The sequence below is a fragment of the Castor canadensis genome, chromosome 2 (genome assembly GCF_047511655.1).
Source record: "Castor canadensis chromosome 2, mCasCan1.hap1v2, whole genome shotgun sequence".
NCBI classification, from domain to species: Eukaryota; Metazoa; Chordata; class Mammalia; order Rodentia; family Castoridae; genus Castor; species Castor canadensis.
Window position 1 is genome coordinate 50,696,771 of NC_133387.1, and position 21,394 is coordinate 50,718,164.

Consider the following 21,394-nt stretch of genomic DNA (forward strand, 5'->3'; position numbering starts at 1 on the left):
AATTTCAAAAGCCTCTAGTGTTTCTGATGCATGGTCATATTTAGGAACCACTGAATTCAAAGAAGCTGGGGGCTTTTTAAGATTGTGTCAATAATGAGTGACCAATCCCAAGGCCTGTATGTAGGCCCTGAGTAAAAAAGGGAGTAACAGATTGCTTTCAAAGAAATAAGGACATTCTGTATTTTGTCCCCCTCCACCACAACAGAAAAGTTTCTTGAGGTTCCATTAACAAATGTTAGGGAGTGGGGGGCGTAAGTGGGGGAGGTGGTCCAAACAATATATACACAAGTAAATGTAAACATGATAAAATAAAAAAATTTTTTTAAATGTCTTTTAAGACATTGGTCCTAGCTTTGTAGAGCCAGTCGAAGTGAGAATAAATTTAAGGCTTTTACAGAGCTTCTTATATGCTAAAGCACATTTCCCAACTAAATTATAAACTATGCATTCATTTACCAAATATCTATTAAGCACCTACTATATGCAGGAAATAGAATATACCAATTACTTAAATGGGTAAAGACCCCACCCATCTAAAGTTTAAAGTCCTTCTTGAGGACCTCAAAAAGCTTGTATTTCTTGAGAATAAAGTGATAGCCACATCACTAGGAGATAAAAGCCAGAGATATCATGGAGGTTACTGTGTAGGACCTAGTAGGATACTGTAAGTACAGAAAAACACTGGAATCACATGCTTTAGTTTAAGGTTTAAAGTCAAGTTCTAGCACCTGTGTTGACTATGTAGACAAAAGACCGTAGGGAGGAGTTAAGAGTAATCCAACTAAGATACAATGATGGCAGTGGAGTGGTAAGGAATGGTACAGTTCAGATGTACTTTAAAGGTAGAGAAAACAGTATTTCTTCAGAGACTGAAAGAGAGGTATGAGAGAGATGGACATATGTTGGATGAAGATGACTGCAAAAGGAGCAAGTTGAGAAGATCTAAGGTTCTACTTTAGGCATGGTAAATTTTAACATTACACAATGAAGTGGAGGAAATTGAGCCATGAATAGAATGATCCCATCTTATGGTGCCTGGGTATTCACATCAAAGTAGCAAAGTCCACATACAGAATAAACAACAAATATACATCTATTGCCAGTTTAGTCCAGCAGCTTAATCACAACATCTTTATAAAAGCGTAAGTAAAATTTCTATAATAAAATGCTTTTGGTTTGCACCAACATTTACTTCACATATTTCAAAGGTACAGAATTACCTCCTGCTCTTATTTTTTCAAAATGTTACAACCTATCTTTTTGCTTAAGTTACATTTTAGTCTTAAAACAACAATTCCAGGTAACATTATGGTTGTTGTTAAGCTACAAATACTGTTGCATGAAGCTATTAGTAGACAGATACCTGGGCTGAACTGTGGACTCACTAACAGCTAGACGCTTCTCTTGTAAACAATGGATCTCTGCCACATAGTTTTCTTCAGTTTCTTTCATTTGTTTTTGCAAAGAGGATATGAAGTTTTCTAATTCTTGAACTTGCTCTTCAAGTTGTTTAATTTTGATATCTTGCAGAGAAGATAACTTGCTTTTGTGATTGACATCTATGTTATAAGAACAGAATAAAATGCACATCTGAATGTAAACTTCTCAGTGAAATAACAAAATCACTTTTTTATGTGCATACAAAATGTTTATTCTCCTTTGAAAAATGCTTTTAGTGGTAATAACTTTAGTTTCAATTTGATTTATTGATTGAAGAAAACAAATAGTGTAATTCAAGATAATTTCTTTTGTCCTCATGGCTATAATTTCTCTAAATTCAATGATTTTATATCTATAAATTTAAAACAATTTAGAAACAGAACATAAGAAAAGAGAAAGGAACAAAGAGTTGAGTAGTCTACACCTATAATTTTAAGGATGAGAAAATTAAGTCCAGGTAAGTTTCAGTGAAATACCCTCAGTCACCAAATTATCTCAAATTTTAAAATAAAAAAGCAAATTAATGAATACTTGCATAAAAATACCACAATGTGGTATATCATCAAACTTTACCAATGTTTTGCAAATTAGTCATCTGAGAATGGGTTGATAAGAACTCTGTTTCCTCCTTTGACAGGTTTTCTTCTGCAAATTCAAGTTTTATACCATTTGCTTGCTGTCCCTGAACCTATTGAAAAAAACAAATGATCAGTGTCATAAATACATGATGTAGTATTTATATGATGTAGAAATATATATTAAAGCAATTAAAACAACTTTGCACTTAAGATGTTTTTACAAAACCTCCTAAAACTGTGACATTCTGATACAAAAATTTCCCTTGTAGGTTATTCCTGTTCTCTTTTGACTAGTGATTCATCCAATTTCCTTCACAGCACTGAAATTATATTTGCAATATTCTATGATACTCCAAAGAAAATTCATCTTCACAAAAACAAGTGCTCCATAGAGTTTTGGTAAAAACCCTGTAACAATATTTATAATCCAACTTCATCTTTGAAACTTCAACTCATACACAAAATTTTTATTATCAATACTTGAAAACATAACTGTTGTTCCTATTTGGACAACAGGTACAACCCAGATAACTGACAAATGGCATGCTACTGGTTACAATAAACATAAGGAAGGAAAATAATGAAAACAAGTAAATCATAGCTTACTTCCTAAACTATTAAAACTAGACAGCAATGTCAGATGCATGTATATTAATTTATTCATTCACTGAATACTTAATCTATGTGGCCAGCATTGTGACAAGGTAGTACAAAATCAGTATATGTGTATGTGTGTATGTGTGTGTGTGTGTGTATACTCACATATATGTATATTTCACACAGAACTTATCAAGTAATTGGAGAAATTAAAATTAAGCTATTCAAGAAGTACCAACTATGGAGTTTGAATGAAACAACAATGACACAGAAGACTGATGTGGCTCTAGGTAACTGTGAAGGAAGTCAAGTTTGTTTGGGCCTCAATCATTTTCAGAAATGATTTTTTTTTGAAAGACTACAATAAAGAGTAAGCGTATTTGTGAATAAATGACCTATGTTGTAATTAGCAAAGATAATGACCTTGCTGACAGGAGGTTAATTTGGATAAAAAAGTAGGAAATAAAACTAGATAAATGAAGTAACTCTAAATTCTAGAGGACCTTAAAAGAAAGGGAAAAGAATCTGGACTTTCTAGACTAGATGAACAAAGGGTAACTATAAAAGCAGGTAAGTAACAGGATAAAAGCTACTTCTCATGAAGGCTGTTCCAATTGGTCACTTCTTATCAAATGTCCTTTATCCCACTCCTACCTCCTGAGTTATTTCAATAGGGGATCATGCCAACTACTTTCCAGAGAAAATAAAGACCACTGTGTAAATTTGTAGGTTTCCAGCTCAAACATCTCTCATTAGAAATAAAACTTTCACTATCAGTTAAAACTTTTAAATCTGTCTAACATTTTAACAGAACTAATCAAAAAGTACTAAAAATAAACTGACAAAGACCTTTCTCACTTAATTCATTCAGCATTTACTGGGCCTTTACTGTGTACTAAGCAAACACTAGGCTAAGAGATGAGAAGACACAGAGGATTCCCTGATTCTAAAGATTTAAAACCTGATTGAAGAGGCAGATGATTAGGCAGGGATGTATTATATTCTTTCATTTGTTTTTGCAAAGAGGATATGAAGTTTTCTAATTCTTGAACTTGCTCTTCAAGTTGTTTAATTTTGATATCTTGCAGAGAAGATAACTTGCTTTTGTGATTGACATCTATGTTATAAGAACAGAATAAAATGCACATCTGAATGTAAACTTCTCAGTGAAATAACAAAATCACTTTTTTATGTGCATACAAAATGTTTATTCTCCTTTGAAAAATGCTTTTAGTGGTAATAACTTTAGTTTCAATTTGATTTATTGATTGAAGAAAACAAATAGTGTAATTCAAGATAATTTCTTTTGTCCTCATGGCTATAATTTCTCTAAATTCAATGATTTTATATCTATAAATTTAAAACAATTTAGAAACAGAACATAAGAAAAGAGAAAGGAACAAAGAGTTGAGTAGTCTACACCTATAATTTTAAGGATGAGAAAATTAAGTCCAGGTAAGTTTCAGTGAAATACCCTCAGTCACCAAATTATCTCAAATTTTAAAATAAAAAAGCAAATTAATGAATACTTGCATAAAAATACCACAATGTGGTGTATCATCAAACTTTACCAATGTTTTGCAAATTAGTCATCTGCGAATGGGTTGATAAGAACTCTGTTTCCTCCTTTGACAGGTTTTCTTCTGCATGAAGATTATAACACTTCTCTTTGCCAATATGTGCTGTTATTTCTCTAATTAATAAATTATATTGTGCCATGTATATTTTCTTACCTATTTTTCTATGAACATATTTTTAAGACAACTGCTTAATAATAAAATTGATATATACAACACTATGTGTTACTAATTGGCTATAAGCTAAACAACTAAACTAATAACCATATTTCTCTGTAATAGAAAAACAGACCCACTGCTTTAAAAATGCAGGGGGCTGGGGATATAGCTCAGTAATAGAGTGTTTACCTAGCATGTACAAGGGCCTTGGTTCAATCTCTGGCACTGAAAAGTAATTTCTATATACAATTAAATGCAATTGTGTACACAGCCATCATTTGACATACATACTTTATCATGATTTCAAAACCTTTCTCGGGGGTTATATATTATTCAACTTACAGGAATCTTTTCAGCTCACAGATACAAACTTTATCATGATTTCAAAACCATTCTCGGGGGTTATATATTATTCAACTTATAGGAATCTTTTCAGTTCACAGATACAAACGTTCTATTATAAACATAAATATGTTACTTTTTCTAATTTCCTTTTTTATGTTTATTTATTTTAGAATGTATTGTTGATAAAACCACTTAAAAAACAGCAGGTAACACAAATATGCAAACATTATACATGATACATTTGCTATTTCACTGACCTTGCTTAACCTTGTCTGGAGTACCAAGAATTTGTTGTATTCTTCTGCTACTTTGTTGAGAAGGTTATGCATGTTTTCTTGAAAGTCTAGAGGATAAATAATCAAAATGATTTCACTTCATAGTAAAAGTCTACAATTTTTTTTCTAAACGTTTTTATTAGTATATAATAGCTGTACCCTAGGGGGTGTGTTGTGACATTTCCATATATTTATACAATATACCTTGGTTTGGTTCAGCCCATTTTCTCATGTTATTCACCTATTTATAATTTAAGAAACTGTCTGCTTGTGATAAACCTCATGATTTAGTAATGAAAAATATAAAGCTCACTAATGTGAAACACTATAAAATTTGAAATTTTCATATTAAATGTTAATTTATTTTGTTATTCTTTAATTAAATGGCTTAATTATTATCCATACACATGAACAAGACTAGGAAACATTTCATCTGTGAAGGAACATCAAAAAACTAACTGAGATTGTAATTTGTTAAAATAAACTAAGACCAGATTTGCATTAAGAAAGGTTACTTTTAAAATTAGGATCTATGGTATTAGAATAAGGAAAAAGGTAAGAGTAGAGGAATAGAGGACAAAGCGAGAAGGAAGTCTGTAGATAGTTGGCACTATCTTCGCAGCACAATTACTGCAGCATAGAATGGTAGTATACATATTAAATACAAGATTTCCTTTCTGAAAAGAAGGAAGGATATTAGGTTGTGACTCCAGCTGGCTGGCGAGTGTGCCGTGACTAAGCTAGCAGCTCGTCACCAACTGACTCAAGCACCATTTAATACAATGCAGCGAGCTTTTCTTACCTTGAACTTCAGAGCCACACTCCTGCAATTCTGCTTCTTGATTTGGAGAGCTGTGAACACCAGAATTCTTTCTCTCTTCTACATTCATTTCACATTTTAAAGAAGTATAATATTCACCAAGGACACTGCATAAAGTCTGTTAAAAAATTCAGTATTTTAAGATTGAAATTTTTGATTTCTACCTCTAAATACTATTAAACATTATTATCCTAGATGAAAAGAGTCAAAATGTCAAGAGAAAAAAACAGAACTCACTCTTCCTCCACACTCACAATCAATCTGCAAAAGAAATAATCAAGTTTAAATGTTTTCTACTCTCTGACAGAAAATTCTAACATGAGGAAAATATTGATAATCTTCATTGCAGTAAACTATAATTTTTTTGCCTCCTTCTAATAATAAAATATATCTTTTGTTTTTCTTTTTTTTGGCAGTACTAGGGTTTAAACTCAGGGCCTCAGGCTTATTAAGCAGGCACTCTACCAGTTGAGACATACCACCCGCCCTTTTCTGCTTTAGTTATTTTTCATTTAGCAGCTTGTGATTTTGCCTGGGGCCAGGCTCAGACCATGATCATCCTACCTATGCCTCCCATGTATCTGAGACTACAGACACATATCACCTGCCAGGTATTGTGTGAGATGGCGTCTTGCTAATTTTTTGCCCGGCTGATCTTGAACCATGAATTTCCTGATCTCCACCCACTAAGTAGCTGGGATCACAAATGTCTACCACCACACCCAGCACAATAAAATATATCTAATTCCTTGGATCCTATTCTGATGTTATCTCTGTAGTCTTAATATATCTATTATGTCAACTACCTTTGAAAATACATCACAGCACAGGAGTTCAGAAATGATGAATTGATTAGAAATCTATAAAATCTACAGAAATTATAATTTATCCAACAGGAGATACATGCTTCCTATAACATCTGAGAGTAGTTTTGGTGGTTTATACCCACACAAAAATTAAAAACACTTGGCATTGTTCTATTTGTTTTCCTAAGCAACAGACAACTCTATCCTCATTTAAAAATAATATATGACCTGAAATCATTTGATAAGTCCTCCAAATAAGTTTCTCCTTTGTCCCTCAAACAATTGGAAATACCATAAACAACTTTTAGATTTAAAAAGCGAATTGTTTATTGCTGCTATTTTGTGAGATTTCTTGAAATGTGCTTAAAAATTAAACTATACTGTTAGTTAGTAATTGGAGTACACTAAACTTTCAACACAGCCCCAAATGGAATTTTACCACATCAGAGTTGGTTTTAGAAATCTTAATGACTACTCAATTTATAGATGAGGTAACTGTGACCCAGAAAGATTAAGTAGCTCCTCCATGGCAACATCAATGATTGGTGTCTACTGTACTGGTGAGATAGTTATCTGAATGTGTTTTTGTTTTAAGTGATACTGGGGATTGCATCCAAGACTTCATGTGTGCTAGGCAAGTGTTCTATCACTGGGGCATACCTCAATCCTGAATTTCTTTTGTTTTAAACTGATTACTAGAAAAATTTTCATCCTCATTTTAAGCTTGACAATTCAGAAATATTTCTAAGTGTAGTTCTAGAAGTGTGACAGTGGAAAAAACTAGGTTGGATCATTCTGCTCATCAAATTAATAGCAACCTAAAATTTAGTGCCTCTTGTCACAAGCTACCTTTTAATTAATATTTTACCTTTGAGATGTCTGAACATTCTTCAGACACTGCCTTCTGAAGTCTTCTAATGAGCATCTGTAAAGGCTTTGCTTCACCATCCAACAGATCAGATCCTGTATTTAAGACATTTAATTTACATACTTTAGTACAATTATTATATTTAGATTATGTTTCAACTGGAAGCTTCCCTGCAATAAAACTGGTTTTAAATTTTTCATTTCTTACAAAGTTATTTTCCACTGCTCATTCTTAACTGCCTCAGATAATTTGTATGATTTTAACTTCTATACATGATATAAACTGGTAACTTTCAAAGTTACCAGTTTTTTCTCCTACTTTCCAATACAAGAAACACATCACACATCATTATCTATTATACATGAGCATATGTATATACATATATAAGCATATATATATGTGTATATATATATATGAAACAAAAATTTCACAAAGCAGTATTTATCCTTTCAAGCTAGGTATAGCTTAGTGATACACACTTGATCACCATGCACAATGCCCTGGGCTTGATTCCCAATACAGCAAAACAATAATAATGATAATAAAATAAAATAATTTACCCCTTTCTACATGCTATGTACTTTAAGGTTTTCTGTTCTATTCTACCCTTTTATTTTAAAAATGCTGGTCACTATTCACTAAACTGACTTTAAGGCCTATTAATTAATAGAGCCGCTAATTGACTTGCAATTTTGAAAGTACTAGACAGACTATCTTAAGAGGATACCAATAAAAAATAAAATGAAGTACATTTTCATTCCTACAGCAAAGATTTTTTTTCTCTCTAAATATCATTTCTTTACAAATAAGATAGCTAAAATTTATGTATAAAGAATCAATCTGGCAATTTTAAATTAAAATCCTGACAAAATAACAATGAAAGTAACAATACCACCTGCTTAAAAGGTTTTCTTTTTTTTTTTTTTTTTTTTGTGGGACTGGGGTTCGAACTTAGGGCTTCACACTTTCAAAGCAGGTGCTTGCAATGCAGGTGCTCTACCATTCACACTACATCTCCAGTCCATTTTGCTCTGATTATTTTGGAGATGGAGTCTCACAAACTATTTGTCTGAGTTGGCCTTGAACCACAATCCTCCCAATCTCAGCTTCTTAAGTAGGTAGGACATGTGTGAGACACCGGTGCCTGGCTAACAAGTGGATTTATGCATTTATTTTTTAAAATTGTTTTTTGGCAGTACTGGGATTTGAATTCTGGGCTTCATACTTTGCTAGGCAGGTACTCTACCGCTTGAGACATACTTCCAGTCCTACTTGCTTAAAATCTTATTCAATCTAAGTGTTCAAACCTATAGAACTCCTGAAAGGAAAAAGTATGGTATTCTTGATTAAGCCACTCTTTTTTTTTTTTTTTGGTGGAACTGGGCTTTAAACTCAGGGTTTCACACTTTAAGAGCAATTCCATTGGAAAAACGTATGAACTACCTCACTCCTAAAGGTGAAAGTGGATACCCTAAACACAGGAAGCACAGTTAACTGGGTGACTAAATAATTATTAAAGACAAAAGTTAACTAACTAGGCTATACACAGGTTTCGCCTACCATTTATGGTCGCTTCCTACAGTGCCATCTTGGGTCTTTAGGGTCACTCTGCACAATTTCCCAGGATGTCACATTCTTGTTCTTAGCCTCTTATCTTCTCTTCTGTGTTGATTGTACATCTTTTATCTTGAGCTTAAAATTCTCTGACTTTCAGACTTATTTTCAACTGGACTACTGATTATGTCTTTTTCAAAGTCAATACATATACTTAACTCAGTTTTTTTCCAAATGCTTTATAATTTTTCTACAAATATGCTTTTCTTTGTGACTAGAATCACACTTCATCGAGTTATTTAATCAAGAAATTTAGGGATTATTCGTAATTCTTCCTGCTTTTACTGCTAATATAAACTACCAATGATAGCCTAGTGCTTTCACTCTTGAACTTTCCTTTCCACTCTTAATATTACTTAAACTCAATTTTTACTGTTTATTGGATCACGGCCAAGACTTTCTGATAATAATCTAACCTCCTCAACTCATCCCACTGGTGTCATAAAAATCCTGTTAATAGGTCCTACCACCAATAGCATAAAGCTTAAACATGTTTCATTCAGGGTACATAAGGCTTCTTTCTGATCAAGCTCTCAATACTCTCCCCAGCTTTACACTCTACTTTCTCACACAATTTGAACTGCCAGTTCTCCAGAATGGAAGCACATTCACAGCTCAATGCGCAAGACTTTGAAGCCTTCCTTGAATTTGCAACCCAAATTATTCCTGCCCACCACCTCTTCCTACTCATCTTTCCAGGAAGCATTAGACTTTTCTCCTTTCCATTCTTTTATTTCAAAAATTGTCAGCTTATTTTTATATGCTTTCTGAATGGATTACAACTTACTATGGGAAAGTGATTTGACAACTTTAGCTTTCTCAAGCACTTAAATGAGTATGTAATTATTACAAGAACAAGTGAATCCAAGACTCAGAAATCTGCCTCACCATCTGCTAAGGGTTCTCAAAGAAAGAAAGAATTATGAAATGGTAAGTTCTAAGTGGTACTACTTCACAGTATTTACAAGTTAAAACCCATTTACCTGCTTCTTCTGTTTTCATATTCTGTAGCTCTAACTGGTGTATTTTCTTAAGTTCCTTGATCTTTTCCTCTTGAGCAGAAATAAGCTCCTCTTTAAGACTGCAAAGAGCTTTATCTTTTTCATTTTCCATATATTCACGAACCTGATCCACATGAGTTGAGTAAACCAGAGGGAGGCATATGCGTTGGGCTTCCATCTGTAGCCTTAAATCATTCTTTAGGTGAATATATATGAATATTAGAATGTTTTAAAAAATAACAAAGCAATGTAACTTTTTTCTTTGCATATTCTGAACTACAAAGAAAAAAATACACTAAATTACAGCTTAAAAATTCATATAAAAGAACTAAAGTCTAATTTTTTTTTTTACTGCTACTATTCTAGTATCTTTCTTTAAATTAATATGTATTCATTGTACAGGTTGGGATAAAGTCTATCTTTTTCTCTCATCATCCAGTTGCATCGATCTATTTCTCTTTTTTGAGGAAAGGAACACAATGTTTCCATTATCTCAATTTTATAGTAAAATCTGATACTTGTTATAGCAAGTAGGATTTATCTTTGATTTTTAAAAATAATATTAAATGCCAAAACATGCAAAAAGTAATGTAATAAACATTAAAATACTCATAATCTAAATGAACAAATGCTATCATTTTGTCTTTTTTTCCCTTTCATTCCATTACTCCCACACTCCTCTTTGTTTAGAAAGAAAACACTGCAGATAAAATTCAATCTGTTATGTTCTCATTACCCCTTGCCACCAGTAACCACTATCACAGGTTTTGTACAAATCCAGGCCATTTCTTCTATTACTGCTTCTCATTGTATATATATACATATATGTTTATATATATGTGTATATATATATGTTTGTAGATATATATATCTACAAACATACATTTGTGCATATATATATACACATATTTTATATTTTGTGGATTTACATAAATGGTATAAAATGGTATATATTGTGAAATTTTCTTTTTCATTTAATATGTCTCCCATTTTCCTTTCTCGAAATCAAATGGTTTTCTAATTTTTGGATATTTCAAAAATAATGTAAGAAATCTTATATATACCATCTTAAACAAATGTGCTAATATTTCTCTACTGTAGTAGTTCTCAAGCTTTAAAAGGCATCAGAATCTCTTATTAAAATAGGTTGCTAGACTCTGTCTCAGAGGTTTTGTTTTTTTCTGATTCAGGGGTCCAACCTGTTTTTAAGTGAGGCTGATGCTGCTGGTTCTTCAGAACCATCGAGAAATGTAGGTGTTGGGTCATAGATAAAAGCACATTTTTAATTGTATTAAATTTTACCATCTTTTTTTTTATATAACTGTAGGTTGCACTGCTGTCAGCCGAGTGAGTACTTATCCCCACATTCTCACCATACGTTTTGTCAGACTTATTTCATTGACCTGTATAATCTAAAATGCTTGTATATTGTTGCATATTTTCATGTTTATTAGCCATTTGGTTTCCTATTCTGAGACACATTTATTCATATCTTTTGTTCATTTAAATTTTTTGGACCTCTTTGTATGTTACAGCCTTTATATCTTCTTAATATGCCTTTGTTTTGTTTGCAATATATATGACAAACATCTGGTTGCAGTCCACAAACCTGTTATACGGTACTGTTTGTAAAACAGACACCATACTCACCCTCTAGATCTCCTGCTTATTAAGCTTTAATTTTTAATCTTTATATTGCTACTTGATACATTGTATATTTGTCTTTTTTAATGCCCTTCAAGCCTCTAAAGCTAAACCTTATTCATTATTGCCTATTTTTATTGTTATATCACCATTGTTTAGGACAGTGCCAGGAATGTAGTAGAAGCTGATTAAGTATTATTAAATAAATGCTGATTTTTAGGGACACCTTGGAACATAGTAAAATTTTACACGGATCTGGGTGTGTTTGTTGGACTATTATGTTCCACTGATCTGTTTATCCATTCTAATATGAAACCATATCATCTATTATGATTTTGAAACAAGTCTTCATATCAGACTTAATACATGAATTTTAGGACTGTCTCACTATTCTCAGGTATTTTTACTATTTTACATCAATTTTAGAACTAGTTTTTCAAGGTCCATGTAAAACCCTTTGAGAATTCTGACTGGAGTTACACTGAATGTGGACATCAGCTTGGAGAACACTGGTATTTTTCTTCATATCTTTTCACTATTGATATATGTTGCCACTTAGGTCTTTATGTCCTTCAATGTTTTATAATTTTCTAAACAAAATTTCAAAACATTTTACCTAGGGTTTACAGATTTGCTTAATCTGTTCATATTCTTTCTCATTTCTTATTCTTGTCATATTGCATTGGTTAGAAGCTATAAAACAATGTTGAAAGAGTAAAGTTGACAATGGGTATCCTTGATCTCACATTTTATTTCAATAGGAATGTTTCTAAATAGAAAAGCCACTTGCTAACTGTTTTGATGAAAACCATTATCATGGTTAAGAAATTTCCCTTCTATTCCTGATTTCCTAAGGGTTTTTATATTTAATTGTAAATGAGTTGTTAATTTGGGGGATTTTTTTCCAGCATGTATCAAAATGATATGGATTTTCTCCTGCTATATATAAATGTAGCAGTTCCATAGATTATTCAGAAACTGAACTATTCTTCCATTCATGGGATAATTAGCAAGTGTTTTATTTAGGATTCCTGTCACCACTGAGAGGTCAATCTGTAATTTTATATTCTTGTACCATTCTTCTTAAATCTGCACTTCAGTATCAGGTTCACATAATGAACTGTTCTTCTGACTTTGTTGTTTTCTTTCTTCTCCTCCCATTCTCTTTTTAATCCTATTTTAGTAAGCGATTATACACTTGATCTTTGAATACTGATGAGACCCAACTGTAAAATCTTCTCAGTCTAACAGTTTTGATTAGAGAAGAGGTGAGAGGAGAAATTCTTACTACTTCAAATTCTTTAATGGTTCTGCCTTACTAAAAATTTTCATTTCTGCTTGAGGTAGTATTAGTAACCTATATTCTGCCAGAAACCATCTAGTTTATCTATACATACAAATTTATTGGCAGTTTATTTATAGCATTCATTTCTGATTTATTGTGCCTATATTTATTATTTTCATTCTTCATCTTTTTCCCTCTTGATTATATTCTTGGAGATTTGTCTAATAATGGCAACTTACCAATTTTTTTTTTCAAGTAATAAATCCCCAAACACTACACTCCCTTTTGGTTATTTCAAGTTCCCTTACTTCTGGTCTTAACTTTATTATTTCCTTCTGTCTACTTTCTATGAATGTAGATACTCTGACACTGTTCTACCCTCTTGAATAGCTTAACTTATTTTTAATACTTTTACATTAAACTGATATATTTAAGCCTAAACTCATTTTCTATATGCCACATTACATTCATTCTTCCCTTTTTAAAAATATTCTTGGCTCTTCCTGTGTATTTGCTCTTCCAGGTGAACCATAAACCAATAAAGTCAAATTTTAGTGACTTTTCACTGATAGTTGGATTGGAAATACATAAAGCAAAGTGGCATTTTATAGTATTAAAATTTTTCCACTAAAAATGAGGCTTTTCATTTATTTCAGTCTTGCATTCTCCTTTATTAAAACATTGTAGTAGGCTTATTGTTGTTGTTGTTTATTTTATACAACAGGTAGCCCAGGCTGGCCTTGAACTTGAAATCCTCTTGCCTCAGCTTTCTGTATGCTGGATTACAGACATGTGCCAACACACCTGGTAGAATTAGTTTTACTTAAATTGGGTTTACACATTTCTATGTTAAGTTTTTTCCATACTTATTTTACATTATGGCTTTTCAGGTAATTTGCTTAGATTTTCTTATTTCTTTTTTATTATACAGTGAATTATGAGAATTAACTATCTTACTCTCCATTAATGCCATGTATCTTTTTCTCTTGGAAACCATTAGGACTTACAGAACAATGCTGTACAGCAAATGACAAAAGGTATTCTGTTCCTCTCCCTCTGGTGAAGGTCTATGTTGTTACACTTTTTTTTTAGGACTGGGGTTTAGAATTCAGGGCTTCACATTTGCAAAGCAGGGGCTCTACTGCTTGAGTCACAACTCCAATCCATGTTGCTGTGGCTATTTTGGAGATGGGGTCTTGAGAACTATTTGCCCTGGCTTGCCTCAAACCTCAATACTTTGGATCTCAGCCTCCCAAACAGCTAGGATACAGGTATGAGCCACTGGTGCACGGGTGACTGTTGATTCTTGAAAAGTGGGCTCTGTTTATTTCCCCTTGCATTTATTTATAAAAATTTATTAACTGCCTAATGTGTGCCAGACATTATTCTACGAACTAGGGATTCAGCAGACAAAAATCTTTGCTCTCAAGGAACTGATACTGTAGCAGTTTCTCTTGTAGTTACTAAGTTCCAGTATCTCCTTCAATTCCAATAATTACCTTCAATTTTAAACAGGCACACTTCAATCTATAGCCTTTTCTGGCATAAATAATCAGCACTTATAACATTCCTGCTACTCCTGTCTTCCTTGCATTCCAACAGTGACAAGACTTCTATGATCTTTTTATCTTTTCCTTTCTGTCCACATTTCCTAAGTATATTAAAATAATATGGAACTGTACTCAAAATTACTTTTTTTTTCAGTTGAAACGAAAACTTCTAATGGCCACAACTATTTTGGTTTCAGTGAGACATATCTATTATAGTTATTAAGCTTAGTACCAAGAGCAGGAGTATTTTTTGTGGCCTTTGCATTATTCTAAGCATATTTAGACTGCTCTCAAGTGTTACAGCTGTGTAAGTCACTACTCATTTTCTGGAAGCTTCCATCTGTGTGTGTGGGCCATTTAACACATGCATGCACGCCTTACTCCCTTTCCATCAATAAAGGTTGGTCTTGGTAATCCATGCCTCCAATCTTGTTTTTCTTTACTTTGTGTAGTTAATGCCATGAATAGGTTATCTGACAAGACTGGGTGTGTTCAAGGTGGTATGGCCGTAGACATGAACAGGTTATCTGAATGCCATTTATTTTTAGTAGAGAAAATAAAATTCTTACTGAGGAAAGCTGAACATTTTGACAGCTTCAAAATCAGGTCCTCTCACAATAATGCTTTTTTAAAGATTTAAATGGTGTCTAGCATTTTAGGAGTAATTACCACACATTATACTTTTGAAAACAATTCTAGGTATTTAATATGGTATTAATAGTTAACAATTTCCTGACTTTATTTTAGTTATTAAAAAAACTCTACATTTGATATAGGATCATAAATATGAGCATATGTAAATTAGAAATAAAAACAGAAATCTTTCCAATGGCTTCTTACTTAGGATCTTAGGATAAAATTTAAACTTCCTATAAAGTTTATAAAGGTCTCTTAATATTTGTCTCTTCCCATTTCAAACTCTTTCTCCCTTTTCAACTCTCTCAAACTCAGGCCTTCATTCTCTTCCTCAAAGTCACCCAGGCCTTTACAATTGCTCTAATTTCTATGTGGCAGGCTCCTCCCTGTCATTCAGATGTTAGTTCACAAGACAATTCCTTCAAGAGACCTCTCCTGACAACTACATTAATGATGCCACCACCCATCATTCTCTATCCCATTAGTCTGTTTCATTTCTTCATAGAATTGATCACTATTTCTAACTGCCCTAATTGTTTTCTTATTTATTACCTGCCTCCCTTAATAGAATATATGATCCTTGAGACCAAGAGAGAACCCTTTATCTCTTGTTCACCACTATACTTATACCTGGAAATAAATTCAATATCTGTTGTGTAAATTTAGAAAAACACAAAACTGTAGTTAGCATCATTATATTGCAGATACACACTAGAATTGTCCTATTACTTCTAATATCAGTATCTGACAAATAAGAATTATTGGAAGTAAACCATTATTACTCATTAAATGCATTCTTTAATTCTTTAACTATATTTAGAGTTGATACTGTTTTTTTTTCCCCACTTCAGGTATAATAAGACTCAGAGAACTCTAGGATTTAACATTTTATTTCCCCCAGGGAAATATAATCTCATAACCACCGAAAAACTAAATAGAGCAATTAAAAAAGAAAAAAAGTGTTCACTTATTATTGTGGAATCCTAAAAACTAAAAACAACCTTTGAGATTGCATAATTATTACAATAATTAATAATTTAGAAAGCTGAGATTCTCATTAAATTATACAGTCAAAAAGAAAATGTGAATCCATTAATGTTTTATTGCCTGAGCAGAATATATAACAAATTAATTAAAAGACAGGCAACAATGTTTAAGAAAAAATAGCTAAATGGTAAGTGACAGGCCCAAATGAAAATTACATGAAAGGGTTCGCTTTCTTTTGTAAGGATGTAAATTCATGTTTTATGAAGATGAAAACTTTTTTTAAGAAATAAAATTTTCACATGCAATACTACACATAAATAGGTAAACATACCTGTTCTGATTTAAGTGTCTCAAGTTCTTGCTGGAGTTTATCATTTTCCCATGGCTCAGTGGGCCCAGGCAATGATTCATTTGTTACTGATGGCAAAAACTGTTCTTGCTTGCTTTTCTTTCTAATAGTGATATTTTCAAAACGACTATGATCGTCCAACATTACTTCTGATTCTCTATCAAAATCTTTACTATTTTTAGAAACATGTCCTCCAGAATCCCTGTGTGTCATAGTCATAACTCCATCTTCTAAAGCACTTAATTGAACATCACATGCATTTACATTTTCTGCCCTATTATGGTTAATTATGATTTCTAACTCTTTACATCTCAACAAAACTTGCTCCTTTTCTTGCTTTAAAGATCTAACTTCTTCACTTAGTAAGTTGACCTCACCATGTTTCTGTTTTAACTGTTCAGAAAGATCATACAGTTTCTCTGAAAGTTCTAATTTTTCTCGCTTGGTTACTTCAAGTTTTTCCATAAGCTCTGTTGTATCTTTCTCAACAACCTCACCAATTTCCAATGGCTGAGAGATAAAAGTTTTGTCATCATCAAAGATGGAACTTTTCACTTTCACTATAGTTGGATTTACTCTTTGTAAATGAAGCTGTTCATTAAGTGCTTTAACCTTACTTTGATACTCTAATTCTAGCTTATTTTTACTGTCTTCTAAATCATCTTTCACTTTAAGAAGGCAAGCATACTCTTCTTGCAATTCTTGATAGTTAACCTCAAAGTTTTTTTCAGCAAATGAAAATGTATTCCTTTGCTTTTCAATCTCCTCATTTAGATGAACACATTGTTGTTTGAGGTCCTCATTTTCCTCTGTAAGTATCTGTATTTCTTTTTGCCAGCTACAGTCTTTGGGGTTGGACTTACTAGAATCTGTGAAAATCAATTTTTCTTCTTGGTTAACAGGAGTATACATTTTCAGCATATTTTGAAGGGCTTTCTTCTCATCTTTGAGAATGCTATTTTCTGCTTCAAGTTGTGCGAATTTTTCTTGATGGTCATCCTCGTTTTCCTTCATCTGTTTCTGTAGTAACTCTGTTTTAAGCTGTAATTCCTGAACTTCTTGTTCAAAGGTACCCTTTTCCTTTTCTTCTTGCTTGAGTATTTCAATTTCTTTTTGAAGTTCACTGATTTGAAGAGTCATTTCTTCTGATTTTGAAGTCACAAGGGACTGCTGCAAATCTTTTAGCTTTGAAATTTCCAAAATTAATTGATTCTGTTTAGTTATCAAATTGTCCTTTTCCAACTGCATAGCTTCTATCTTTTGACTCATTTCATTCTGTAAGCCATCAATCTGCTGCTTATAATGAATGCCTAAGTTATCTTTAAGTTTTTCAATACTTACTTGATGTTCAATTTCTAAATCTTCCTTTAGTTTGGAAAGTTCCTCCTCATGACTAAATAAGAGTTGTGTTCTCAGCCTCTCTAATTCAGCTTCTTGTGATTCAGCCATTCTGTCTAACACAGCATCCTTTTCTTTTTCTAACATTTCAAGTTTTATCTTATAATTTGTAACTTCTGCTTCATGTTTTAACTCCAGTTCCTTCCTGCATTCAGATGCAGAAACAATCTCAGCTTTCAAATCTTCCACTGTACTGAGGGACTTATGGGCATCATTCAGCTTACTTTCTTGTTCAGCTACCGTCTGTCTAGCTCTCTGAATTTGGTCTCTTAAAAAGCCCAACTCTTCAAAAAGGTCTTCCAGCTGTCTCTGCAGAGCAGACTTTTCTCCTGAAACTACCATTAGTTCTTCCTTGAGTTTTTCCTTTTGTGAATTAGTATCTTGTAATTTTACGTTCAGTTCATTTATTGCCATATTCATTAACTTTACTTGATCTTCATTAACTGAAATATGTAAATATGATTTTAAAGCATTCTCCATTTCTCCCTTATGTTGTATTTTAAGTTCCTCTATCTGTGACATGTGTTGTTTTATTAATTCTTGTTTCATCTGCACTATCTGCTGCCCATACATTTCATCCAGCTCTGCTCGGAGTTGTTCTAACTTTCTTTGTGTTTCTTGTTCCATTCTTTGCACTGTATCAATTTCAAACTGGCTATCTTTATGATTTCTCTTCTGAAGTTCTTCAACTGTCCCCATTAACTGTTTTATTTCTTCAGAACACTGCCTCTCTTTTTGCTTAGAATTAGTCAGCTCCGATTTCATATTTTTTATTTCTAGATTCTTTTGTACAACCTGTTCTTGTAAGTCTCCTAGTAATTTATCAGTAGCTGTTACTTTATCCTTTAACTCAAGAGTTTTTTTTTCTTCTTCTATTATTTTTGTATTTAATGCTTCAATGATTGCCTCTTTTTCATGTATTTCTATTTTATTTGCATTTTCTATTTTTTTATCTTGTTCCTTAAGAAAGAAAATATGAAAATATAAGAACTTCAGGCAATATCTATTGCTTAACTTCATTACCAAAACACAGCCCCAAATTTCCTTTTTACATAGTTCTATGAAAAGTTGGGCCTACCCCCAATTTTTCCCATAACAATGATACCTAGGGACTTGTATACTCACACACTACTTGTGAGCTTACACTACAACAGTTATAGCATTCTTGAGAACAAATATCCCATATACTGCTATGATTAAAATGCTTAATTTAAAACCCCTTGTCTAGCATGTGTGAGGCCATTATGACAGCACTAACAGAAAAAAAAAACCCCAGTCTGATTAAAATATCTCTAAATAAACCATTATATTTCATTTTTCTAATTAACTGATCAAATATTTAGCATTTTTGATAGCTAGTGATAGTACTACATACTCTACTGGATACTCTCAAAGAAAATAAAAAATAAATCCAGGTTCTTTCCAGGGATTCTAGTAACTTGAAGGTATTCTATTAGCATGTGCTATGAAATTAGAAAAACAATAGTAAGGAAAAGATTCCTATGGTCTCCTTTAATGTCATTCCTGGGCTCTTAAGTGGATCAGAAATTTAGGGATAGGTAAGACAGCTACAGTATTTATGGCATGTTACCTTGGCCCTAGACTTTTAGTTAAACAGAAATTTGAAGAAATACTTCTCCCTACTTCTTATTGAGGACTCAATTCTGGAATCGATGCTAAGCTTAGACATACACACCAAGTATACTCATTAGCACAATTATATCAGAATAACAAATCCAGCAGAACCTTGGGCAAAGTTCTGGCTCAGTTACTTAGTTGCTTTGGTAAGTAGTTAAAGGCTGTAATCCCAACCACAAATAAAATCCACAGAATTGATCAAAGTATAAGCAGGTAAGTAAAATTACCTTAAGGGGACAGTAGTCCTTGGCAAACAGGACTTAAAGGCACCTTGAATGAATGTATGAACACATTGAAAGAAAAAATGTTAAAGCCTAGCAAAAGGAAAGGCTCAAAGGGAAACCTTGGCCCGACCCATTCAAGTACACCCCACATAGAAGGACCAAGGTACCATCAGCCTTCAAGTATTCTGGTTGCTCTAGAAAAACTATGCCTAATGTTGAAAGCAAAACTGGGAATTGTTGCAAACAACATTTAAGAATTTCAGTGTATAGGTAGGAACACTACTGAGATGGATACATCAGGTTATCTCAGTAGAATGCCACTCAACATCTGATTCCTCCAACATCCCTTAATTTTATGCTCATTAAACAACTTTTAAAATTACTATTTGGCTTTTTAAATTCACTTGTACATGGAAAGAAATTAAAATCCAATCAATCTGAAAAATAAGTGTTCTTAGTTCTCATTGTAAATAAATTTTCTTATATTTAGGGTTTCTTTTTTTTTTTTGGCAGTACTGGGATTTGAACTCAGGATCTCTTGCTTGCTAGGCAGGGGCTCTGCCACTTGAGCCATGCACCCCCAGCAGTTTTTGCTTTAGTTTGTTTTTCAAACAGTGATCATCAGACAGTGATCCTCCCACCTCCATCTCCTGAGTAACTGGGATTACAGCAGTGTACCACCATGTCTGGTCTGTTTTTTGAGACAGGGTCTTGCTAATTTTTTTTTGCCTAAGCTGGTCTTGAACTGTTATCTTCCTATCTCTGCCTCTCATGCAGCTTGTAGTCAAGCTTTAAATAGCCTCTTGAATTTGGAAAATCTGAGTTCACCTCTGATATAGTTGAAGTCTCAGTTGACAGAAAAAAAGACTTCTGAGCCTACAAATCAAAGGCCAAGAGATTATGCATTATATAAGTTAACCAAGGCAATGAATGATATCCTGAACAGTCTCTTGATCAAAGTTCTATCAGGTTTTGTCTTGGTGTCACATATCCCATTCAATGTCACCAAATGTTATTACCACACGCTATGTTTTCTTACTTTAATTTCTGCACTACACTATGGCATTAGTTAATTAGGTTAATCACTTAATCCTGGCATTTCCATCTGTACAATTCAGTATTATTTCCTCTATCTCAAAGAATGTGTTTGAGGCTAAAATAAATATATTAACATATTTGATTCTTACTGTGCTATATACAGATATGATTATAAATAAGAAAGAAATCTGTAAGGTATTTGGAACCTATAAAAAAGTAATCAATACATGATAGTCACTCTCAAATTGTTAAATAACTAGTTTTGAAAAATGTCAACATTGCTATAAAAGTTATTAACATTTTTACTTCCTTTTTTCTTTTTTTCAGAATGAGGTTTGAATTCAGCACCTCACACTTGCTAGGCAGGTGTTTCTTACCACTTGAGCCACTCCACCATCCCACTTCTTGACTTTATGGTGGAGTCCCCTCATAAAACATGTGATAAAATTATATATAGTAACAATTCATTCAACTATTAAGTACTACTGCTTATTTCAAAGAACATGGTTTTAAATCACTAATTCTGATGACCCTGTGACTGGAGATACAATCCTTCTATTTTTGG

General features: G+C 32.8%; 1 protein-coding gene across 7 annotated transcripts in view; it reads right to left on the reverse strand.

Moving 5' to 3' along the window:
• Akap9 (A-kinase anchoring protein 9) overlaps window positions 1-21,394 on the reverse strand; it is a 156,226-nt gene that overhangs the window by 98,812 nt on the left and 36,020 nt on the right. For all 7 annotated transcript variants that reach the window (XM_074064769.1, XM_074064763.1, XM_074064766.1 and 4 more), the window contains 7 exons: window positions 16,514-18,889; window positions 10,063-10,276; window positions 7,466-7,560; window positions 5,774-5,909; window positions 4,954-5,039; window positions 2,014-2,128; window positions 1,364-1,559 (listed from right to left, as the gene is read on the reverse strand). In XM_074064769.1, coding sequence (XP_073920870.1) covers window positions 1,364-1,559; window positions 2,014-2,128; window positions 4,954-5,039; window positions 5,774-5,909; window positions 7,466-7,560; window positions 10,063-10,276; window positions 16,514-18,889 — 3,218 coding nt within the window. The remainder of the gene's footprint in view (window positions 1-1,363; window positions 1,560-2,013; window positions 2,129-4,953; window positions 5,040-5,773; window positions 5,910-7,465; window positions 7,561-10,062; window positions 10,277-16,513; window positions 18,890-21,394) is intronic.